This window comes from Melospiza melodia, chromosome 13 (genome assembly GCF_035770615.1).
Source record: "Melospiza melodia melodia isolate bMelMel2 chromosome 13, bMelMel2.pri, whole genome shotgun sequence".
Lineage (NCBI taxonomy): Eukaryota > Metazoa > Chordata > Aves > Passeriformes > Passerellidae > Melospiza > Melospiza melodia.
The window spans coordinates 15,071,593-15,096,581 of NC_086206.1; the positions used below are offsets into that span (position 1 = coordinate 15,071,593).

General features: G+C 41.7%; 1 protein-coding gene across 1 annotated transcript in view; it reads left to right on the forward strand.

The window, feature by feature from the left end:
- The window catches only part of GLG1 (golgi glycoprotein 1), an 82,298-nt gene that overhangs the window by 34,798 nt on the left and 22,511 nt on the right, over nucleotides 1-24,989 (forward strand). Inside the window, exons 2-8 of the mRNA XM_063167879.1 lie at nucleotides 3,060-3,092; nucleotides 5,789-5,875; nucleotides 9,321-9,536; nucleotides 16,151-16,354; nucleotides 17,000-17,071; nucleotides 19,257-19,440; nucleotides 21,189-21,403. Of these exons, the coding sequence (XP_063023949.1) occupies nucleotides 3,060-3,092; nucleotides 5,789-5,875; nucleotides 9,321-9,536; nucleotides 16,151-16,354; nucleotides 17,000-17,071; nucleotides 19,257-19,440; nucleotides 21,189-21,403 (1,011 nt within the window). The remainder of the gene's footprint in view (nucleotides 1-3,059; nucleotides 3,093-5,788; nucleotides 5,876-9,320; nucleotides 9,537-16,150; nucleotides 16,355-16,999; nucleotides 17,072-19,256; nucleotides 19,441-21,188; nucleotides 21,404-24,989) is intronic.

Here is a 24,989-nt window from a genome sequence, read left to right on the forward strand (position 1 = left end):
TTCTGCTGCTGAAGCACCAACACCTCATGGCCCTTTGGGCCTGGGTAGTGGTGCTGGGCTGCTCACCTTGCTGTATAGTTCTGACCTATTTTATACTGCTGCCAAAGCAGAGAGTTTAGAGAGGGATGGATGACTGTCATGGTTTTCTTCAGTGAGTTCAGATCTGGTGGATGGGAAAAGGCACTTTTAAACACAACAGTGCCTTTGAATTTTTCTGTGGAGTTCATAACACTAATGCAATGTGATTTGTGGCTGTTGTTTGTGGTTGTATGGAAGAAAATGCTTTTTCTGTTCAGGCTTTCTTATATGTGGTACTTGTTCTAATCTCTGCTTTCCCAGGGAGGTAGGAAGTGGTGTTTGTGCTCTGGAATGTGAGTGTTAGTGCGTGAAGGAGCTTGGAGGACTTCTTAGAGAACTGTAAAGAGAGGCAATATATTCCCACTGAAGCTGCTAAACAGCAAAGGCTCCTGTGAGCCCAGAGGCACACACATTTTCTGTAAAGGCTGTTTTTAATCCTTCACTTTGGAGAGGTATGAGGAGTCCTCTCTTGCTAATCAGTGGAATGTCCTTGCCATCAGCTTTCTCTCCTGAAATGCCTTGACTAGCATGTGGTGCTGGTTTAGGCTGCTCTCTTCCTTCCCCTTGCCCTGGGGGTCTTCTGAGCATCCGTGTTCCACAAGCTCACCATGTGGGACTGACACAATGCAGCTTTTCTTGCTCTTCAACTTCCCTTAGTGGTAATTTGAAACTTGCTTTTTTTTTAATGACTCTTACTGCATATAGTTCTGAAACTGCTCCCTTGGAAGGTTTCTTGGGTGGATGTAGTGCAGAGAGGGCCACAGGCAGAACGTGTGTGGGTTGCACTGGGGATATTTTTCTTCCCCTTCTTCAAACTCTGCCCTTCAGTTTATCAGAAAGAAACTGGAAGGATTGTTTTTCTCATGCTGCTTCACTGAAATAGGGAGAAGCAGGTCAGCATTGCATGGACCCACCTCTCCAACATTCCAGTGGTAAGAAGGAGGATCACAGCTCTTGGCTAGCAGGGGGCCAACTTGTTCCACCCTGAAAGGATTATTGGCTAGATAATACACTTTGCTTATTTAGGTACTGAGCTGTGAATGAATGCAGTACTAAAGCTTAGTGAAGGTCTCAGTTAAGTTCCATTACTCTTCTCAGAAGAATAAGGCTAGATTTTGTCTCACAGAGCTGAGTTTTGCTACAGAGCACAGGAAAATCTGGTATTTCAATGTGTAACATTTTATTGTTGTGTATTTCAAGAAAAGCTTGTATAGGCTTCTCAAGTCAGTGAGAACAGGTATATTTTTGGGCTCATCCTTCCAGAAAAAAAAACTGAGCTTTGATCTTTGGTGGATCTGAAGCTAAGGTTACCAGCTTGGAGGGTGCAAAAATAATTGAAGTGACCCTGAAGAGTTTTGTGGGAGTGCTCTCTGACCCTTACAAATTCTCCTGCCTGCAAATGTGCTAGGAAGTCCTGTCCTCTATAGCTGAGCTCCAGTGCTAGCCTAGATATTTTTGTAGGGTAACTATCCTTGACTAAAAGACTGAGACAGCAGTTTCAGTGGGGGGCACTCTGCCTCCCAGCTTTTTGTAGTCTAAAACCTTCATCTGTTGCTGGAGGATGTGGGATGAGGGCAGAAAATTAAGGAAAGTACACTTTGTAAGTCACAATAGTGTTGGTCTTAGAGGCTGCTGTAAAATAAAGCAATTTGGGTGGCATCTTAGTTTTCAGTTGAAAGAATCAGTTCTGCAGTCTGAGGATAACTAGCAGACATCTGCTAGTCTTTTAAAAAAAGTTGATATCCAAATTTTCAAACTTATAATTACTTTGGGAGATACAGTTTTAGATCATGTCAGTCTGACCAAACTGCAATTAATTGCTGTAATCCTTCAGGTACCATTTTTTATGTTCAAAGTGGAGAGGTGATTTCTGCCACTTACTGCTATGAAAAATCAAAGTCCTTTAGTTAATAATGGCTGTAATCAAGAGCTTGAAAACGTTTTCCAGGCTTGCTTTTTTCCTCATAAATTTGTGTTCATGTTCCCCAAAGCACCAATGTGTTGGTGTAGCAGATTGTGCAGCAGCAAATGTTGCACTGAAAAGCTTTGCTTGCTTCAAAACTGCTGAAATGCTGGTTCTCTGATGTCACATCCCTGAGGTCTAACATTGTAGTGTCAATGATGTGTTTAAGCTTAGAGTGGTTTTGTGTCTTGTGGCTCTTAAAGCGTGTCTGGCATCTTAAGTATCAGTAGAAGCAGAGACTTTGTGAGTCAGGGTTGACTTTGCTGTGGGTATGACAGCCAGGTGATTTTGTCCTGCCTTTGTGCTCTTTGCTGTGGAGAGGAGATAGGAGTTTGTGTGATTAACTTTTTTCAAGGAACTCTTCATTGTGAGAGCTACTCAGGCTGAAAGGAGAATGGGATGGTTTGCACTCAGAGTTCTTTCCCAGGAACTCCCCAGGAGAATACAGTGAATATTTTGAAATGATGTATGAATATTGGATGTCACCAGTTCTCACAGTTGAAAGTATAAATCTTGGGGCTGCTTTGAACCAGCCCTTTAATGTACAAGTGAAAGAAAAGATGTTACTTCTCAAATGGGGAATGTGAACCTTGCAGTCTGGGGGAGGGGAGCGAGTCCTGCCATTCTCCTTCAGTTGTATGCACCAAACGAATTTTTCTTTAAAATCCTGCTCATACTTCTTTGTTTTCCCTCAGGTACTTTTTTGCCTTCTTAGTCTGGGCAATTGTGGCAGATGCCAGTGCATTCATTATGTTTTTGTAGTGTCTACATAAATGCTGCTACTCTTGTGCTTTTGTTCTGTTGATTCACCATAGTGTTGAAGGTACCTGTTCGTTTTTTGGTAATTAGATATCATCACTCTTGTGATTCAGATTTTAAAATTTCCTGTCAATTGTGTCAAGTTGTTTATTACAGTGGAGAAGAGTTGACAGTATTTTAGTTTCAAAAGTTTAGACTCTTCTCTGTTAAATGCATCACATTGGTAGTAAACTGACACTCCTTTTCTTTCTCCTTTCAGCCAGATAATGAAATCTCTTCAGACTGCAATCATGTAAGTATTGCTTTGTTTATTCACTCTCTAGCTATGGCATTTGCACCTCCTGTCTCTTGTGAACCTGAGGTATTTTGCATAGTTTGGTACTTTGCAAAGGCTATTAATCAGACACATTTGGGTTTCTGTACTGGCCTTTGGAGGAAGAACACAAGGTCACTTCTTTAACCCAGTATAACAACATTGGTCTTATTGGAGACTTCAGAGTGGAACATTTTAAAGAACTTTACAAACTGTACTTCTGTATCAGGGGAGCATAGCAGACGTCTTTCCTGTTTTATAAATGGGGGGTGGTTCCCGTGAGTTACTGGGAGCAGTGTGATGTGTTCCTTTTGGCAAAGATGTGAGCAGTACTGAATTTAAACTCTTAATTTCAGCTGTTGACACCTTCTGTATTACTTTCACAGCTGCTAAATTCTTAGACTCGTTTGGAAAATGCTGTGGGGGTGTGATATTTAGAGGCAGTTTGAGACACTTGGCTGGTTTTAGAACAGATTTCCTCTCAGCACTGTGTTTAACAGTGAGCAAACTATTAGCCAGTTTTTGGGCTGTCAAGCTGACTCTTCAAATCCCAAGACTCTCAAAAAAAGCATAAAATTCATTGCTGAGGTTGGTGTTAGGTTTCTTTTGGTTTTTCTCATTTCTATTCTGCCAGCATACACCATATCAAGATCCCTAATTGCTTGGTTAGCCCTGAACACAGACAGACAAGTGCATGCCTCAGTGACAGTCTTGATTTTGGATGCTTGAGAAGCTGTATTTTGTTTTATTATTGGAAGATATATTCCAGAGATGAAGCCCAGTCATGCTGTACAACCAGTAATTTCCAACTGTGTTTATAAATTAACCTTTAGCACTGTCTGACTTCATTGGCAGCTGTAATTCTCTGTTGTGCAGGGTTGGATCAGATGAAGGGCACAACATGTTTCTGTTTAAGTCTTTCTGAAAAAGAGAAAACTCCAGTAATTAAAATGTATCTGCCTGACATTTAAATGTGCCAGCAAAAATTACCTGAATGAAGAAGAAATGGAGAATTTTAGAAGTCAAAGTTGGATCTTTCTTCTGCTGGATTAACTGATGGCATCTCTGCTTCAAATATTGGGTGGATGTGGATTATGGAAGCCATTCACAAATAGGAACTGTGGGCTAAGTCTCATTTTCCCAGGCACAAATTGAAGGATAGTGACAAAAAACTAGACCACAGAGAGATTGTCTCTTGTCCAAATGTTTTCTTTGCCTCTCTCTGCAGTACAATTGCTGATCATCCCCTGGAAAATACTGCCTAGTGCTAAAATCAGGAGTTTCAAGCTGCAAGTTTAACCTTCTTTCTGTTTGTGGGAAGGTTCATTTGGAGAGCATCACATTTTGAGACTCTCCAAAGTGTGAGATTGCAAATGCAGAGATGTATTCTCATCTTGTGTCCTCTATCTTGTACTTCCATTTCTGTCTGGGAGAGACCTACAGTGCTCTTTGCAAGGACAGGTTCCCCATTCATTCACTTTTACCTACTAAACCTCATGTTTACAATTTACTCCATCTGTAACACCCTAGTTTACCATCACTTCCTTTTTTAGCTTTTCACAGCTCCAAAACCATAAGAGGTGTGGAAGGTGGTGCAGTTATGCTGATTCTGATTTTGGTTCTCTCTCTGTGTTTCCACCCTCCTGGAGTGGGTGTGAAACTCGTGTAGAGCATGTGATTGTTTTCCCAGTGTTTTGTGTACAATTGAAATGTCAAAGTAAAAGTTTGACCAAATTTTGTCTTTTTTATATTAATTTATCACCAAGGCAGAGCTTTTTAAATGAATTTTTACAACTTCTTAATCTTTAAGTTAATGAAAAATGTTTAAATGCAACTTAAGTTCCTGGAAAAACAGATGAGCTAACAGAGCAATCAGGCAACACTTCAGCTATTGATTTGTTGAGGTTTCACACCCTACTTTGTATTTTTACTTTATGGTGCCTCAGGAGGACATCTGGGATGTGTGTATGTATGTACAGGGTGTGACTGGCCCAAGAGTGATTCTTGCACAATGATCCTGTGCATTGAGGCACCTTTATGAGCTCATTGCTGGCTCCTGGAAGAACTGTTGTCCTTTCAGAGGCATTTTTGCAATCTAAGTTCTAATGTATTATCTTGCTTAGCAAGAGTGGCCCTCCTGTAGATTTGAAATATATCTGCATTCAAAAAGTTGTCTTGTGGCTACCCTCACAGAAGGATCAAGCTGCTTTGTCTCCTGCCTTTTTTTGCTTGGTTTTTATAAGGTTTTTCAGCATGACATCTGCTCATATTGAGGGTTTAATTTGCCCAGTTCACTTGCATCAGGCAGACACACCATGGCACACAAAGGTGTGGTGGGCTAAAGGTGTTGCTAAGCATGCAGCAGGTAGCAAGTTGTCATTGTTTTATCCTCTCAGTTATGAAATATTCTTCATTTGCTATCTTTGCTTTTAATGAGTCAGCTCATGACCTTGCAGAGATTTCTGACAGCCTGAATTTGTTCAATATGAGAAAATTATTGCAGATATGAAGGGACAAAAGTGTTGTCAAGGAGACTTATTATTGATCATTTCACTGTAGAAGGATGATGATAGAGATTGAGTATAAATGATGTTTCATTGTTTTCTGAAGCAAAATATTTGTATTTCTCCACGGAAACCTCTTCAACTCCCTTTCTACAAATGCTTTCTCTATAGCTCTTGTGGAACTACAAGCTGAACCTGACTACAGATCCAAAGTTTGAATCTGTGGCCAGAGAAGTCTGCAAGTCCACTATTGCTGAGGTAAGCCAGGAGGAAGGCATGGCTGCTCTTGTGGCACTGAGACTTTCCTGTTTTCTTTGTGCATTAATAGCTGATTTGCTAATTAATAGTGAATTAATGGGTAAATAATGATTTGGGAAAGCTCTAGTATCATATACCAGATTTGTACCTGTAATTAATTCAGTCTCCTTGCTGAAGAAGCCAGGCACCTTAGTGGTGCCAGGCAAAGGGATGGGAGAAAGAAATGCTGAACTAACAACCCACCAGCTCCTACCAGACCTTTTGTCAGAAATTGGTTGTGAATTGGATTTATCCCCTCTTTATCATGTGTGTGACATTTATAAGTGTGGTGTTGGAGCAGGGCTTCTGCTGAGTTTAACATAAGGCTGGTTGTGGACTGTGTCTTGTTAGCAGAAGGGGTAATCACACAGACATCAAATGATTATCAGCTTGAGGGGTTTTTTCAAGTTTTAAAGGATAGTTACTCCAAGGAGACCATGTTAGGAACAACTTCTTAGCTTGTGCTAGGAGTCTGTGCTCTGTGTCTCAAGCATCCATTCTCCTTGGTACAGCTTCAAAGATGACTTGATCAATCATTTCTTTCCTTGTGCTCGTGCTCAAGCTCTTGAGGCTGTGAGTTTATGCAGGAGCCAGCTGAGCTGAGGTCTCCTCCCCTGTTTGTGGTGGTTTTCAGCTGGATTTCGGGGAAGCAGTGGAAGGAAGGCTCTCTGCAGCTGTACAGGCTGCAGCTGACTTAGTTCACTCACTGAGCCATGCTCTCAAAAACATGGTTTGTATATCCACCGATACAATGTGACCTAGCCATAAACTTGCCTTTTAAAAAAACATTTAGTCTGCTCTAGTGTAAGTTGGTTAGTGTAAGGAGAGATCAAAAAAAAACTCTTTAGAAGAAGGCTAGAAGATCAAAGAGTGGAGGACAGCTTGCATCAAAGGATTGTGTTGTTGTTGGAGTTTGGTACCTCCCAAAAGCAAACACTGCCAAATCTGTTGAATCCCACTTTTTTTCGATCATAGAAAGGATCATGTTTTTCTGGTTTTTATCATATGGTGCTGCAGAATTTTTACAACCAAGGCATTCTTGAAAATGCTCTTTTAATAGTCTGTTTAATTACCATTTTTATACAGTGGCAGTCTGGCATTGCTGCAAATGATGCCCTGTAAATCTGGGATATTACATTTAAAAGCAGTGGGAAGAGTATACATAATTTCAGAATTTTGCCATTTGGTGAGGATTTTTTAGTTAAAGAAAAAGGTTAAATAAGGAACAATAATCTCATGTTTGATCTGGTGTTTAATACTGAGGCAGGTACATAAACCATTACTCTAATATTTTTTAAAGGTACTTCTACAAAACTCTTTTAAACAGATATATATAGTGGGCATATACTCCTCCCATACAATATTAACCTGTTCATATTTTCCTTAAATTGCCACTAACAGGTATAGGTGAATCAGCTCTCTTTAAAGTATTGCTTTGCACTAAGAACAAAATACAACTAGAAAAGCAATTCCTAGAAAAAGTCATTTGGGAAATGGTGGCTGACCCAACTGGGTATGGGCATGTTCTGGAAAGTGCACCTTTAATTTTATCAGCTAAATACAGTTTAAAATTCCAATTTATTTTCTTCTCAGCTGTTGTGGCTTTTATAAGTTTTGGCAAGAGCTTTAACCTAGAATTATAGTTGGCTACCAGATAACAGTGATTGCTTCAGAAGTGGCCTGGCAATGACATGTTCACTTGGTCCCTTCTGCAGTTCAGTGGCTCAGGCCATGGAGCTCTGGGGCTGTTTCCAAAGCCAGGCTCTTCCAAAAACAGCATGTTGCTGTTGTGGGCTGGTTTGGCTCATGGTAGTTGAGCTGTAGTAGGGCCAAACCAAAGATGCAGCTTTCTCAGAGAGCACTTGCTCAACTCTGTCCAGTTCACCCTGCAAGGATCCTATGTGTTTTCACTTTAAAATGTATTTTACACCTTATCTGTAACAATTACATTGACTTTAGTAACTGTTTTTGTAGTAGCTATTTAGATTAAATATAAACTGTTTCACCAGCCCACATTTGCCTTCAAATAATGATGTTTAAAATGTTGAATGTTTTGTCACACAAAGTAATGGCCTCATAAGCTGAGGCAGAGATCTGTTTTATTCATCTAGTCTAACCTGTGTGAGTCTGTCACAGGGTGCCTTGAGTTATTCTTGTTTGAATTAGAATATATCTTCCTAGAGACATCTCTCCATTTTTTAAAATTTCCAATATAAATATTCCAACTTGGTATTTGAGAGCTGAGAAAATGGTTTCCTGCCTGTTCCCTTAGCACTGCCCTTGCTTGTTATCTGAAACAGCCAGAATTATTGATTGCCATAGATCTTCCTTGAGATTGATGAGCCCTTCAGTATTTTTACAGGGACAAATCTTTGATGCAATCAAGTCAGCCCATGTATCTATTCCTTGCAAACCTGTCAGCACTAAACTTCAGTGTCTGCCTGCCAGGGGTTCTTCCTGCAGCATTATGACTGCAGTTTTCAGCACACTCCTGGGCAGGTGCCACCAGAACTGTGCAAGTATTTCAGCTTGGGCTTGCAAGGGTTAAAAAGTCTCAGTGTTCCTTGGAGCGAGGCATTGCACTGCTCCTATGAGTGATTTCTCCAGGGACCATCCCTAACTGATCAGCAACCATGTTTTCCCCTTCTTTTGGAAAGACACTGTCAAAGCTGCCTGCATCTTTTACTTCAGAGCTGGTGGGTCTGGCCTGTCTGCTTCCCTGAGCAGTGCAGGCTGTGATTTATATTGGGGACCTGTCTGTTCTTGTATGCTCCTTTTCCAATCCCTGCACAGCTTTCAGCTTTGGTTAGCTGTGATTTTTACTTTTTTTAGACCACTGAGTAAAATGGTTTTAGTACCAACAATCAGTTCATGCAAGAGCCTCATAGAAAAGAATTTGATGAGAATTTTCCTTTATAGTATTTTTCATCTCCTAGCAAGTTATAAACAGCTCTATAAATAGTGTTGACTTTTGAATCAGTCTCACTTCTGGCCAAAATCTTATATTGTATGAGGTCAGGTGGCTAATGGGGGTCTAAGTATGATTTAGAGGTGTTGTAATATTCTCAGTTTTCTAAATAAAGGTTTGTCAAACTAGCATTTTTCCTACAAGTCTACTTGATTGCAGGGGTTCAGTGTAATTATAAAAGACGATTATTGAACAGTAGAATTTATAATCCTCAAGGTCGCTGTGTTTGCTTTTTTTGGATGCTGGCACACATGAGATTTCTCATTTCTGAAATATTTTCAATTATTCTGACTTACTGGAAATCAAACTAAAGCCTAGAGGGTTTCTCTGCTAGCAGATTTTGAGGCTACAGATTGAAGTTTCTTTGAGGATTTTCTTATAAGGTTAAATTCATAAGCTGCAGCCACCGTAATTTTCCTTTTTTTTTTTTTTTAACAGATAAAGGAGTGTGCAGATGAACCAGTTGGTAAAGGGTTCTTGGTGTCATGTTTGGTGGATCACAGAGGCAACATCACAGAGTACCAATGCCATCAGTACATCACTAAAATGACAGCCATTATCTTCAGTGATTACCGCTTGATCTGTGGCTTCATGGATGACTGCAAAGCTGACATCAATCTCCTGAAATGTGGCAGCATTCGACCTGGAGAAAAGGTACCTGGAGAACATGTAGATTGCCAATAGACTTGTAAAAGTCATTCACTTCAGGAAACTGATGGGGAGGCTCTGCAGTAGTATTACTGTCTGACTTGCAACTGAGAAAATTCATGGTGTATCTCATCTGACTGAAAAGGGTGATGTCCTGGTTGTTTGCAGTTCCTTTTTAATAAATGTGCATTTGTTTCTTTGTGAGGAACTGCTATGTAGAGACTTTCATTTGTCTTTCCACAGCCCACCACAGGTGATCTGGCAGGTAGTTGTCTCTTTGATGAGGCCTTCCAGAGCTTGACTCAGTACACTGAATCCAAACAATAAATGTAAGCAGGCTTATTGCTTGGCTTATTCCACAGTCTGGCTGGGTCTGGCAGGAAGGTTATCAAGGTGGTGATGCCTGTGCTATAACCCTTTCTTCTTTCTCAGGCTGTAGTGGATTGACTGGATCAACAGCTTTTATCTGTTTGCTTGTCCTTTCCTCTGCCCCTACAAAATCAGTGGAAGGGCACAGGGTGTGTGGTATCACATTTTAGTAGTACACACTTCCCAGTACTGTCCTGGTTTTACTAAATCAATGTTCTTTTGCTTGTGAGACTTCAGCAGAGGTTGATGCAAAGAACAGTTTATAGTGACTGGATATGGGATTATTTTCAAGGGCTGTCTTTCCCTGTCTACTTCAGCATAGCTAATGCAGCAAATGTGTAGTGCTGCAGCAATGAGTGACTTTTTCTATGATAAGTTTTTATGTTTAAGGATAAAGTTAAAATTAGCCTATCAACTTCTTACAGTGCTTTTTAAATTATAGTTTTTATGCTTATAAAAATTAGTCTTATAATTGAGCTATTAATGAGGGGGTTTGCAGTAAGATACACATTTTTTGGTTAAACAAAGAACCTTTCCTAGTTGTTTAAAATATTCACAACTATTAGCAGCTAGTGTATTAAATTTAATTTCTAGTGTCTTCCAGAAGACTTAGCTGAGCCAGAGACAGCATAAAAATAAGGACTCATTTCTGGAAACAAGAACAGAAGCAACCACAAGCAGCAGGAACTTGGGTGAACTATAGGTTCAGACTATTAACAGCTGAGTAACTTGCTTTCTCCATAAAGTAAAGGCTCTTTTCTAATACTGGGCTGAAAGACCTCATGAAATGAGAATGAGAAATTGCTTTTAGTCATCAGTACAGAACCAGAAATGTGACATGAATCCTATGTATCAGGTCTGCATATTACCTGTGGCTTGGCCAAATTTAAATAAATTAAAATACTTATGGTAGCACTGGAGGGATACAGCAGAGGGGATTTGTAAGCATAAACCAAATTTCAAATGGTGGGAGTGAAGCCAGCGTGGGCAGCCCTGTGTGGGTAACTGTGCACAACCCCCTGCACTGATGGTTCAGGTGAGTGAAGGGGGAGGATGGCCAGGGTGGCTGAGGCCACAAGGCACCAGAGAAAGGGAAACTTTGGGTCACCAAGTTTCTGTGGGCTAGCAAAGTGATCACTAACCAAACTTCTATGGGTTTTACTATGGCTCATGTATATTCCTCTCTTTCTTGGTATCCAACCCAGAATATTGTGCCTTGGTTTGAAAAAGTGTTGCAGCCTGTCATATATCTTTTGTTATGCTGTCATCCTTGGCACTTGGAGCAATTGAAGTACTCTATACTGCTATGGAAACAGCTATAAATGGCTATGCAAGCATTTCTTTTGTTGGTATTCTGTTCTATCCCTTTGCTGCTTCAGAGAAATCTAATTTGCTTCCATCTGATGCTGGTTAAGGTTTTATTTTCCATGCTGTAGCTTCTGAGAGTTACCTGTAGAGAAACAGTCATTACCCTTTTGTATGACTGAAGGTAACTATGAATTTAATAAATAGGACCTGGACATTTGAGGAGGAGGATGGGGGAAGAGATTCTCTCTCTTTTTTTGTGGAAATAAGCACAGCTAGAACTGTGACCTCCATCTACATCAGACAGCTAGGGGATTGCAGTGTGATAGCTTCATCAGAGTAACTGGGATAAACTGGCATTTTTAACTGTGAAAGACACTTAGGTGGATAATCTGCAATTACCTTGCCCCTTGAAACTTCTCTGCTGGGTAACCAGGTTCCTTTTCTGTACTTCCTTTTTTTGTTTAAACTTGCTTGATACTTCCTAATTGAATTCTATTCTTACCGAGTTTGTTGCTTCTGATGTGCTGGTTTCTGTGCTTTTTTCTCACACATTTCTAGTTGGGTTTCTGCTCTGTAGGAGCAATAAAGTTCAGTTTAGAAGTCTCAATCTGACCCTAGACTTCATTTTGCTCTATGTAACAGAAAGGCTGTGGATGTGTCATTTGAAGGCATTAAGTTTTCTAACATGCCTGTGTTTGGGGGGAGTATGTCTTCATCTTTTCCCAACTGGTGGAGAAACATTTAATAGTAGTTTCAGTCACCTCTCCATGTGGCTGTTGCATTTCATAATGAATTTGGTCTCCTGGTATTTTAAAGTTGTTTTATCTTCATGCGATAGGGATCTAATTTGAAATTGAAATGGGTAATTGCAGTGGAGCTTTTCTCCTTCAGCTGCTGATTGAAATGAGCTGCTTTCCCAATCCTGGGAAAGGACCAGGATTGTATCAAACTCTAGTGGGTAGTGTGTAGTTGCCAGGGTGCTATTTAGTGATGTCCAAGCTGTAGCTGATTATTTGCCATAATGAAGGCTACATAAGTGTCATTTGCAGATCTCTTGTAGTACTTTATCAGATAACAATATTTTTTCTAAAGGAAGACATTTTAGGAGACCATTGTTTTCTTGTTTTTGTTTTGTTTTTTACCTCTAAGTGCTTTGAGTGCCGTTTTTCTCTTTCCTTAGTTTCACAAAAGTACTGGACACAGAGGGAGCTGAGTCTAAATGGGAAGAGAAAACATTCAGCTCAGTCTTTGTTTACTCAGTGTAGCAGTGTACTGTCATCTGAAGTATTGGGCATTAGCTAATCCAAGAGACCTCCCAGCATCCCTGGTGTGTGGGTTAGCCACGTGGAATGCTGAACTGGAGCTCCCAGGAGATCTCTTGGGTGGTTTTCCATAGCCTGGCTGCTCTGGCTCCAGTGGGTTGGCACAACTGTCCAGTGCAGGCTGCTGTGCTGCTGAGACAGGTTATATCTTACTCTCCTGCCTGCTGCTTCTTTTTACTCTTCATTCTCTTTTGGTCACTTTCCTAGCTTCTATCTGCAAGGCTGCAGCTGGAACAGATGTGTACTTCAGGCATGTCAGGTTTCAGACAGGATAAAATCCTTTCTGAGAAACTTCTGAAAAATGACAAAAAATCCCCAGCAGTTGCAAAGCCTAAACTATACTGGGGGGAAAGTGAAATCTCTAATGGAAAATGAATAGTGAAGCCAATGTTTTTAAAATTCTGTTTTGGCCTAAAGCTGGATGCCTGGAGTTTGAATTTTAGTCATAGGAATTAAAATTTCCCAGTATTGTGCTGAAGGGGATTTGCTTGGGCACATACATTTAGAACTAAATTTCATTCCTCTGTGGCTCAAAGTGCTGTGGGTCAGTACTGGAAAGCTGCTTGTATCTTTTGTGGATCTGGGGATATCCTTTCTTAAAGCTATGAAGAGTTTCAGGGCTCTCCAGACTAGAAAATTATCTAGTATGTTTTACAGATATTTGCAAATTTCAGTTAAAATCCTACATTTAACACTTGATAGTGGTGGTGAAGCTATGTTCCAGGAACCACATGTGGGTTTTAGATTTGACTTCTTGTGTTTCAGTGTATTGCTCCAGAAAAATGAGGGGTAGACTTTGTCAACTGGCAGCAGTTTTGTGGGAGTCCTGACTTCTGGAGTGAACTTAGAGGTTTTCAACTCTTCAGTGGAGGTTTTCTGGGAATGGACGCTGGATAGAGGAAAATGGTTTTTAGTATCCATTCCACAGCAGAGCTGCAGCAGGTGTTCCACCCTTGTGCACACCAGGCAGCTGGTGCTGGAGCAGGGCTGGCAGAGCTCGTGCTGTGGGATGATGACCCTTGACTTTGGTGCCTCTGAAGCTGAGCTGCCCCCCCAGGACTGCTGGCACATGGAATGCGGGTGGGAACAGGCATCTCTTGAGGTGGAGAGCTGGGTGGTGATGCAGGTGCCACCAATGTGTGTCAAAGTTGTCCTGCCATCCTTGGCACGAGCATTGATTGCCTTGATTGCCAGCTGCTTTAGGGTGCTGGAGTGCAGCTGTACACACATTTGTTTTCCCTTCCAGTCTGCAATAAAGGATTGTACAATATTAAATACAGTAGGTGTTACCCTATAATTAAAGCTTGAGGTGATATTTCTCTAAACCATGTTTGTAGAGTCCCATGCTCTGTTTGGCAGTAGTGTGGGTGTCTTCCTGCACTTTTGAGGAAATGAAGAGTCAGGCTCTCCTTAAAATTACTTAACTAGTCAGCACTCTTGCTCCAGGGACCTGATCTGCCTGAAAATGAACCTCAGATTAGGCCAGTAAATCTTCCAAACAGGATGTGGGCACAGGAACCTTAAGGGCACCACAAGGAGGTGTGTAAATGCTTGATGGTTGGAGGAAAGGGTTGGAGGGGCCAGATGGGTTGGTTTGTGTGTGTTTCTGTTGAGTCTGACATATTTTAAAATTGCTCTGACACAGGGCAGCAGAGTAGCCAGCACATCAGGATGATCTGCCCAAATGTGAAAACTCTATTAGCAGAGGAATGCAATAGATGAGCCATTTCATGTTGTGTCCCTAAAGTGTAACAGCAAACATCCAGCACATGGAAACCTGCTTTCCAGATTTCCTGTTAAAGATAGGTTTACTTCCATATATAATATGACTCTGACCAGGAGTCTAAACCCACACTGCAGAAAACCAGGAAACTTCTGATTTTCCTAGCAGGAAAAGCTTGCCTTCTGCCCTTCTTGCTAGCTTGCAAGGAAAAGCTGCAGGTGAGTGAAAGTAACCTTGGTCTGCCTTCCCTCCCAGCTGCAACTTCTCTTAGGCAGGAGCAAAAAATGTGCCACAGGAGCTTAAAATGGTTGTTTTCAATCATTCACACTTGACATCTTCTCAGCTGTAGTTACTACCCGTGACTGGCCAGGAGGGTTTGCAGAACAGTGTTTGTGTTTGATGTGGTTATGGACAAATGGCAATTTAAAGTGATGTGACCAACTTACTTCTGAGTATTATTCCTCAGAATCCAGATTTGAAGATCAGTCCTAAAGGGACTGTAGAGATATAATTATATTTCTTCAAAGATACTTACTCAGCATATGGAATTGGCCAGTTCTCATTCAGAGGAGCAAACCAAAATAAGGAATTTTGGGGGGTGTGGGTTTTGGGTTTTCTGCTTTCTTTTTTTTTCTTGTAGGGGAAAACTGCTTTTAGCCTTTTTAAACTGGTGATATTTCTGGGTTGTGTTTACAAGTTAACAAATAATCAACCAATTCTGCTTGTGCTCTAAGTGTAGCAGAACTAAGGTAGGAATCAAAGGCTGCCTGTGTAAGCAGACACGTCAGAACAAAAAGACTGAGGAGAGCTGTGTGGCTTTGTGTATCATGGGCATGTTTTCTGGAGCCTGCTCTCTTACTCATGCTCCTGCAGCAGCAGTGGATGATCTGCTTGACAGAGCAAGCTGAAGGGATGGCTCCTAAATGGTGACTGCAAATGCCAGGCTGGGTGATTCAGCTGAATGTGAACATGCATGCCTTGTTGCATACTCAGACAGTGTAAGATTAGTGGCAATATCCTCTCACAGCAGAGCAGCATTAAATAAGGTGGCCTTCTCATGAAAATTTGCAGAAGCCTTGAGAAATTCGTACCTGTAGAGTCCTTTAGAGGAACCAGACCTTCTACAGGGGTATGGAGGGGGCAGGGTTCTCTTTGTAAACACATACTGAGGATATGGGAGGCTAAATGGAGCTTTGCTGAGTTTTGCCCTGCCTCCTCCAGGCTTTTGAACAAAGCACAGGCTCTCTGTGTTTATTGGCAGTTACTGCTCATAGTCCAATATTGTTTCCAGGCCTGCAGGACAGTGGCTGTGGTGCACAGCACTGGACCAGAAGTGCTTTTTCAGAGACCTCTGTCTACTCTTGAATGCTTTGCATTTTTTTATTCTCCTAGTGGAGTAATTGAGAAGCCTAGATTGGTCAAAGCTCCTTTGTGGCCTTTTTTACCTCACAAATTTTCACCACCCAAACCAAAGGCTTGTCTTGGCATGGCAAAACTATGATTTTTCTCTCCCCAAGCATTTTCTTAATGTGATGCTGATCCTTGCTGTTGCCATGGTGCCAAGAAAGCTGTGTCAGATTAAAGATAATTTGGCTGTTTTGGTAAACTGCTCTGAGCAGTGTGACTAAGTAGTGATAATCTCATTAAGTCACATTAAAACAAGCCCAGAGCATTGGAGGGGGGGATTTCATGGTGACCATCAGTGGGATAGTGATGTATAAAGTGTGGTTAGTACAGGTCTTAATTGTTGCCTCCTCTGAATTTAAATGAGATTCAGGCTGGATGTGGGGAAGTCTATATGTAGAGAGTTTGTTGCTTAATTAAAGTGGTGCTTAGCCAGAATCACAGCTCACTTGATTATGTAAAAGCTTGGATAGAGGTCTCTTGTTCTCCCATAGGATGCTCACTCACAAGGAGAGGTGGTGGCATGCCTGGAAAAAGGCCTGGTGAAAGAGGCAGAGGAGACTGACCCTCGAATCCAGGTTTCTGACCAGTGTAAGAAGGCAATTCTTCGTGTGGCTGAGCTCTCCTCCGATGACTTCCACCTGGACCGGCATCTCTACTTTGCGTGCCGAGATGACAGAGAGCGCTTCTGTGAAAATGTGAGTGCTTTCCTCTTCCTTTCTCTCTACAGGAATCCATTTAAAAACCCAGAACCTCTCTGGACAAAGCAGTGAAGGGAACTGTAGGCTGCAGCCTGAGTGATATTGTGTAATACTAAAAATAGACACCCTGTAACTGTCATTTTGCAGTAATTCCAGCATTAATTCATTCACCCAACAAACACACGTTATTCCCAGTGGGTTAATGAACTGGATTGGCAGAAATGGTTTAAGGGGCATGAGAGCTGGTGTGACAGGGAGTGGGGGAGGAAAGGCAGAGGTGAGTGACCACTCCTTTCTACAGCTCCTTTCTACTCCTTTCTCAACTCCTTTGAGCTGTTGCACAAAGCCTGGCCTGACTGTACTTGCAGCACTTTTTATGCCTAGCATGAGCTGCATTGTTCAGTCTCAGCTAGCTTGTATTGGCTGAGAATTGTTACACTAAAAGAGTGATGACCATGACCAGATTTTTTTAATGCAATAAAATTTAAAGGATTTTTATTGCGTAGAAACCATTGCTGTCATTTGAAATATTAACTCAAATATATTATTAGTTTAAAAAAAATCTCCTCAAGTGTAGTTTAGCCTGCTTGTCAAATATTACAAGTATTATCTTTAAGGGTAACTGTTACTGTTCTGTTTCAGACTCAGGCTGGGGAAGGCCGAGTGTACAAGTGCCTCTTTAATCACAAGTTCGAAGAATCAATGAGTGAAAAGGTAAGTACCCTGCTGGTGAGACAAATCCTTACTGCAGAAATCATCAGATCACTCCTCAGTCCAGGCTGCATTATTCTTTTCCAGTGTTAAGGAAAATGTCATCTTCCTAGCCAGATAATCAGCTAGTTTAACAAATGCTTTTACTTTGATATTTTTTGTGTTTCAAGTTTCAGTCTTTCAAGTAAAGGATTTAAATAAATCAGAGCTTTTGGGTGGGTAATTTGGAGAGACAAGACATGGAGCTCAAGTGGCAGCATTGTGATTGACTGTTTAAAGTAGCAGTCAAAGCATGCTGGGTTAAGCCTTGGATAAATGGTGTTCTAATTGTACAGATTAAAAACAAAAAGAAGCTGAGTTTCTTTCACTTGTGTTTTTAAGGCTGTTTTCAAGCATCACATTCTGTGTGGGAAGGATGCACGGTTCAGTGACTGAACAGAAGTTTTCCTTCTGGTTTTCTTGAAGATGTGGTTTTCAACAACAGCAAAAAAAATGTTCTAGAAAGCTAGTTCTGAAAAGCTTGTATTGGTGTAGGTGCTTTGTTAAGGCAGCAATACCTTCAGTGATTTTGGAAGCAGCATCATAGTGTCTGGGATTATATGGAATTGTAATCTGTAGGGAAGGATGTGAAGATGAGTATCTGTAAAGATCTCCTCAAAGAAGGTCTGCTGAAGGAGCCTGACTCAGAGTGCTGAAGGGATCAGACTAATTTCTTTTTTGTTAATTGCATTAGCTGTCTGACAGCTTGGTTCCAATTAACAAATTCAAATCTGAACAAGTGATCTCTGAGGGCTTTAAACAAAGCTCCATTTTGTAGAAGTGTGTTACTGAAATGAACTGCTGCCTAAGCTCTGTTTAGTTATACTGGGACACTGGTAGTTTGTGAAAGGTGTTTTCCATGATCAGCTGACTGAGGTATGAATCTAAGATGCAGAGAGGTTACACTGAACTGCAGCAGATGACTTCATAGAGAGAGAGAGAGAGAGAGAGAGGGGTGGATGCTCTGAGGATGCAGTTTGCAGAGCAGAAGGAGCACTAAATGTAGTTCTCACTCTTGTAGCTGCCAAGGCTGGACCATCTGCAAAGTCACTGGTTTTGTAGAAGCTGTTACCCAGCAAAGAGTCCCTCCTTGCCAGCTGCTGCACACACATGTAGCCAGCAATAGCTGCTGGTGGGTGGCTTGCTTTGTGTCATGCAGAACTGGCTCCTGGGCTGTATCCAGCCTTTCCCTGCTTCAGGTGATGAGCTGTCTGCAAGCCTGTATCTCCCTGTGTCCAGAGGTGTAAAATCGTCCAGTCCCAAGGTCTGGGACTGCACAGGAGCATGAAAGATGGAGTGGGAATATCTTGGAGTAGGGCTTTTCAGGTCCTCAAGTAGGTGTGGGAAGAAGAGGATGAAGTCAAAAACCTGATGTAAGAAAGTGGGGAGCAGGTTCTAGGACTTTCCTGTTCCTTGTGCCAAGATTGCTCCCTCATTCCCCTACTCTACATATTCACTGTTTTCCTTCCTTTCAAGTGGGCTGGGAATGGACAAATTTGCTTGAGCTATTCTGAGTTATCTACTGCCCTCAGATTTAATTTTCACATAATTTAAACCAAAAGCTATGAAGTGCAGCAGTGTTTTTACAGGTCCTTTTTTGGTTGAAATTTAGAGGGTTGTTCTTGCAGCTGCTGGGTTCAGGTTTGGCCACAGTGCATCCTCATGAACCTCATCAGTTGTGGAAAATGGCTGGAAATTCCCACGGTTAGACTTTTATCTGCTTCATCTGCTCAGGGCATTGCAGAACAAATCCAAGAAACACATTATTTTGTAAATGCAACTGGAAAAAGTTATTTCTTGAGGGCATGGGGTGAGCATGTACCACAGCTGGGATAAATGTCAGCAACTGCTCCTAGTTACCACGAATGAGTCACGCTCTTCACAAAAGGCTGGATGAATGTGCAGTTCTGAGAACTGCTCTGCAGAGAGCTGCTCCCTTTGAAACCCCTGATCTGTTGACCCTGGTGTGCGTTGTTAACTGTGTGGTTTCTATGAGACAAATGAAATTTAGCTGCAGTCCAGCTTAAATTCATGAATTTAAAAATATAGTTTGTTTTCTGAGATGCAACTTGAAAACTTGCCAGCAGCAGGTCCAGCTCTCTGCCCCCAGCACAGCAGCTCATTCACTACCCCATTGTGTCTCCTGCAGTGTCGTGATGCTCTCACCACCCGCCAGAAGCTCATTGCCCAGGACTACAAGGTCAGCTACTCACTGGCCAAGTCCTGTAAGAGCGACCTGAAGAAATATCGGTGCAATGTGGAGAACCTGCCCCGCTCGCGGGAAGCCCGGCTCTCCTACCTGCTCATGTGCTTGGAGTCTGCTGTGCACAGAGGTAAGTGCAGTTCAAAACTTGCTGGGACCTTGATCTTAAATTCAGGGACCTTCAGCTTCGATGTTATTTACAGTCCCCTTCTCCTCTTTCCAAACTTTATTTCCAAGGCAAGTTTCCTCATCATGGTGCTTTCATAGCTGTTGTTTTGATGATCAGAATAGCTGAGTAACCCCCTCTGCCACTGACTCCTTTTGTGCAGACAAGAAGTTTAAAATGCAAAATAGCAAATCCCACTTGGACTGCTGATGTGTAGTTGCAAATCCTTCTATTCACTGTGAATTCAAGCAGCTCTTTTCCTCCATTGTGTAGTAAGCATTAAATATGCTACAAGGTTAAAACACAGAATAGAGAACCTGTTTATCCTCACTCAGGGAAAACCAGGGATACTAAGTCCCCTGCCTGTTGTAAATAATGTCTTTTCTTGCAGTTCAGTAGCTTGAGTAAATGCCTTAATTTCTTTGACTCTGATTTTTCCCTATATAGAAAGAAGGTAAGTGTGAGAATATTATTTTTGATCATTTAGGTTAATGTAAGCTGGAGGTGTCCTAACATCAGCTGCTGTCTCCAAAGGCATTAGAAGGCTCAGTGCAGCTGGACCATGCTAAAGGTTCTCTGTGAAATTGCCATAATATGAAACAATGTGTTACATCCTCTAGATCTGCACTGTTTGTTCCTCTAGAACTGCTTGTTTTCCCTCCTGGCTTGCAGCTGGGTGGTTTCAGAGTGAGCAGTGCATGCTGCAGTGCCTCTGGCAAGGGATGGAAAGGCTGCCATAATTCCATAAGTACTCTGCATTTGTGAGTTTGGATAACTCATTGCTTCTGATTGATGTGGAAACGATGTGCCCTGTCTGTAGAAAAATTGTGGTTTGGGGTGTTGTTTTGTTTTTTTTTTTTACTTCTCCCTGCAGTAGGGCAGGTGGTTTCCTGAATTGCATGCAGAAAACTGCTGTTCAGCTATTCAATTTCATGGTGGAACAGGTTCTGCAGTGTCTCATGCATGAGGCATAGCCCAGGAGGAACACTAATTATTCCACACAGCACCATGTACATGTGTTACAGCACCTGGCAGCCCCTGTTGGGGTATCCTCTGTTCCGTGGGATGTTGTGCACATATAAATAGGTTGTGATGGGGACTGTAGGAAAGCTCATGGCAGATCTAAGCATTTACTCCAGCAATATTCCTGTGCAGCTGCAGTGGTTTGTTGGACACTATATGCACTCTTGTTTAAGTCTGAGTTTTGTCTTCCTGAGCATTTATGTACTATTGCCCTAGAGAACCTTTTCATTGGAGAAAATATTTAACCTGCTGTCCAAACAAATTCCTCTCCCAGTTACATACCAAGCTGGTGAGCCTACAAAAGGTGACTTCTGTGAGAAAAAGAAGCCCTTGAGCATGTGGGGAAAAGCTGACTTGTGCTACAGAACTGCAGATCCATGAGTGCTTTCAGCTGTTCTTCAGAAGCCACTCCTGTAATGTGAAATCCAAAATCAGATTCACCTAATCTTTCAGGCATTCATTTTTTAAAAATCTGTGTTAAATTCATAGACTGGCTATATTTTATAGGGTTGTTGAAGTGACAGGAGCTACCACAACCGCTGGTTTATTCCCCAGCACGAATGCTCCAGCACCTTTCTCTTAGTCTGGTGTTGTTCAGGGTGCGGACATGTCCCTGCTGGTAGCACGGGTCTGCTAAGGAGAGCTCTGCTAAGCAATGCTCCTAAATCACATCCTCTTCTCTTGCCCAGGTCGGCAGGTGAGCAGTGAGTGCCAGGGTGAGATGCTGGATTACCGGCGCATGCTGATGGAGGATTTCTCGCTGAGCCCCGAGATCATCCTGAGCTGCCGCGGGGAGATCGAGCACCACTGCTCGGGGCTGCACCGCAAGGGCCGCACCCTGCACTGCCTCATGAAGGTGGTGCGTGGCGAGAAGGGCAACGTGGGCCTCAACTGTCAGCAGGCAGTAAGGAGATTCTTATCACTTCACTCTGTTTGCTCAGTTGGTAAAAGCGCTGATTTCTGTCAGGGTTTTGCCTTGTGATGGAGGTTCTGCTGAAGTCAGCCTGGCTCTGCTGGGTGCCACTGAGTGCCTGAAGCAGTTGTGTAATTGCCATGCTGTGAACTTGGTGTGCAGCAAGGGTAAGGGTGGTGGTTTTCCCCTCAAAAAATGCATTTTGGATTGTTGTGCCCTGGGCTTTTTATTGCATCTTCTGTACTTCTTCTCCACCAGCTTTGAAGTAATGGAAATCTCTCCTGGGTGCAAGGTGTGCCTTTTATAGTTCTAAAACATTCCTTGTCCTTCCCTTTTCTCCCTCTCCTTCCCTTTCCCCCCTGTGCCCTGTCCTTGGAAATGCACAAAACCTTTCAAAGCACCTTCCCATTCAGTTTTACTTCTGCTATTTCATTCAGTTTTAGTGATGGAAATGGAACTTTAGGGGCAGGGAGGTACAGCAGACTGCTCTGTGTTGATGTACTTTCAGCCACTGAAGGAAATGCCATTTTCCTCCAAACTACCTCTGTAAAATAGGATGTTTTCTTTTTCCTTCTTTTAACTCCATTTTGGCCCAAATACATCCTGCTTATCATTTCTTTAAATTGAAAACAATTTCATTTTTGTTCAAACTCATTAGTGCTTTTTTATATGAAATTACATTTTTGTACTTATTCTTGGGTTTGGTTTTAATGACCCATGAGCCCAAAAAAGTGACATCAATGATAAAAATGGCAAGGGAGTGTTAGTGCTGATGTTGGAATTTGAGGAGATGTGTGCCCTTGACTTCTTTTAATAAACAGAGCCACTATTCTGTACATTTTTGTTTCAAATGTAGCTTAAAACTTGAGCCTCAAATGATGCCAGTTTTTCTGTGTTATCAAAGGTAAATTGATAGCTGTTAAAATTTTAAGTCATAGGATGCTTTTGTGATGAAGCTTATTTCTGCATAAATACCAGGTGTACTGGTGCAGCAGCTGTACAGTTTGAGTCATTCCTGCAGGGATCTGTAGTGCATGACTTAAGCTTTGCAGCCTTTGTGTGAAAAACTGAATATTTGTTTCTGTTTAAATAGGAAATTGAAACTGCTGCTCCAGAATTTCATTATTTGCAAATGTTCCTAAGATCAGTTAATATTGGGAATAACTTTTAGATCACGACATGCATGTTCAGAACAAGTAATTAATCAAAGCAGGAGGCCCCCACAAGTGATATGGGATTTCAAACTTTCAGAGAAAAATATCTTACAAATTTAGGGCAAGTTTCAAGGTTTTTTAGTTATCTTATACTTAAGCTACTGTTTTATTTTTTTCCAGTAAGTTGATGCAATAGCAAATAGGATTGTCCATGAGTCCCCGTTCAAGTTAAATGTGTTTTTTTCTCTGGTCAAAGGACAGGAGAAAGCAAATTAAATGTTGATTTTATACCTTCATTAAGCTTGTCTGGGTTTTTATGGGCAAGAGGAAATAGATGATTGCAAGAACAGGATAAACATTCCAATGTTCTGAGTTTCTGAAGACTGACATGGTACTACTATATAGCTGCCTACAACTTTTGAAGTACTAAAGAATTGATTGTTCTTAATTTTTGTATTTGAATGGTAAGGGTTGCTCAGCTGTCAATGGCTTTGTTGTGTTTTGACTTAATGTGTTAGAATGAGCTTTCTGCTTTTACCTTTAAAGGTAGATAAATTATCTTTGCAAGGAAGAGAATATTGTGTGAAGCTCTTACAGATACTGTGGAATTTGGGCTGGAGGCTTCAACTGCTTGTCACATGAGGTTGGCCCATATGGCAATCCCTGAAGAAGGGAAGTTAGAGATCCATCCTTCAGAGTAAGCTGGGGCCATTTCAGTTCTTTTTGGGTACCTAGAGAGCACCTTTGGTGTGTGGTTTGCTGTGGCTCTTGATGATGGAGCAGTTGTCTGTGGTGCCCTTACCCTATATTTTCACTTATAGAAAGAGAGGAAAACAGCAGAAGTGCTCTGGGATGGTCCCAGCAGAGCTTGCTGCAGTGCTTTGGGTCCATCTCCAGATGTTGTCTTTTCCATAGAGTAAAAAACTCACATCCTTGTGCTTTTAGCAGTATCATTAGCTAATGCTAATACAGCACCTTGATTTCTTGACTCACACAAAGCAGCAGGTGTTGTCCTGAAATTCTTCCTTGTAGAAGCTCTATGTCCAGACACACCTGCCTAAAAAGTTTGCCAGAGGCAATTGGAAGGGGAAACATCTATTTTGGATCTGGTTTTACTTCCTGTCCTGTCTGTGAAGGTTTGCTCTGATTGTGCTTGTCCTATGAAAGGAAGACATTAGCCCATCTGCCAGAAGCAATATAAAGAGTCCTAAAACAACAAAGCACAACCAAAGAACCTCCATTTCAATTTCCTGCAAGAGCATTGACTAGTACCTTTTCCTGCAGGTGAATTATGAGTGATTATTTGTATTTAAAATTTTGAACAAAATGCACTGTTAGACATTCTCAAACCCCAGTATTTTAATTTGAGGAGTTCCATTTCTTGTGAGACACCTCAGCCAGAGTGATCTTGCATGTGGGAGTCTGTGCTCACACCTATCTGCTGTTGTGCAGGAAACACATCTAGACCCAAATGTCAGAGCTGTGTGGGGGCTTAGTCTCAGTTTGAGTGGTGAACTTGCCAAAATGCTAAAGCTCTGTGAATGGTAGAGGAGCAATGGCTTTCTGTAAGTTTTCAAGTTTCTAAGTTAGAAAGAGGGCCCCTGGGTGTATGCTGAGCCTCATAAAGGATCCTGCCCACAGGGAGGGTGTGTGTGCTGTGGTAAGTCATCAGATAGGAGATAATATCACTTAATTGTGAGCATCAGCCCTTCAAAGGGCTGCAGCTGTACTGGCAGGGTCTAGCATCTCTGGTGCTGCTTGGTGGAAGCAATATTTTCTATTAGACCTGTTGATAAAGTGTTTTTCAAATAGGTGACTTCTATGTTGCCCTGGTCTTACCTTTGGGGTTTTTTCAATTCAGACCTTTGAGTGTATAAAACTCCAATCCCTGCTTAAAGGGCATATATTTCTTGCTTCCAACTTCTAAGCTGTTAAATTGGTAGTTCATTGTAAATTTAGTTCCATGCCCAAGATAAAAGTTCAGAGCATTGTAAAGTTTATCCAGCTGCTTTTCAGCTCTAAGGGTTTGTTGTGTGAGGGAGGAAAAATCCTATACAATCCTTCACTTCTATCACTGGTGCCAAATTATTCCTCCTTCCCTGCAGTCAGGGCAGCTGGCTTGGTGCTGCACATCGTGCATGTGGTTGAGCATTAAGGTCAGGAATTCTGCAGTAGTGCCCAGAACAGGGTGGAGGGATAAGGAGGTGCTTCAGTTCTTCTGAGCTGTTGTACCTGGTGTGCTTTTGGCCTCTTCCACTTGATAGCAACAAAAATACCAATTAACTGAAACCTGAGAAAGAATCTGCCTACATAATGCTCTGTCCAGTTTATTTTATCTCTGTGTGTAAGAAAGTGTTGGGTTTGAGATTCTATTCACCCATCTTGTAAATCACCTGGCTTGAAGTAATCCCAGAAGTTTACAC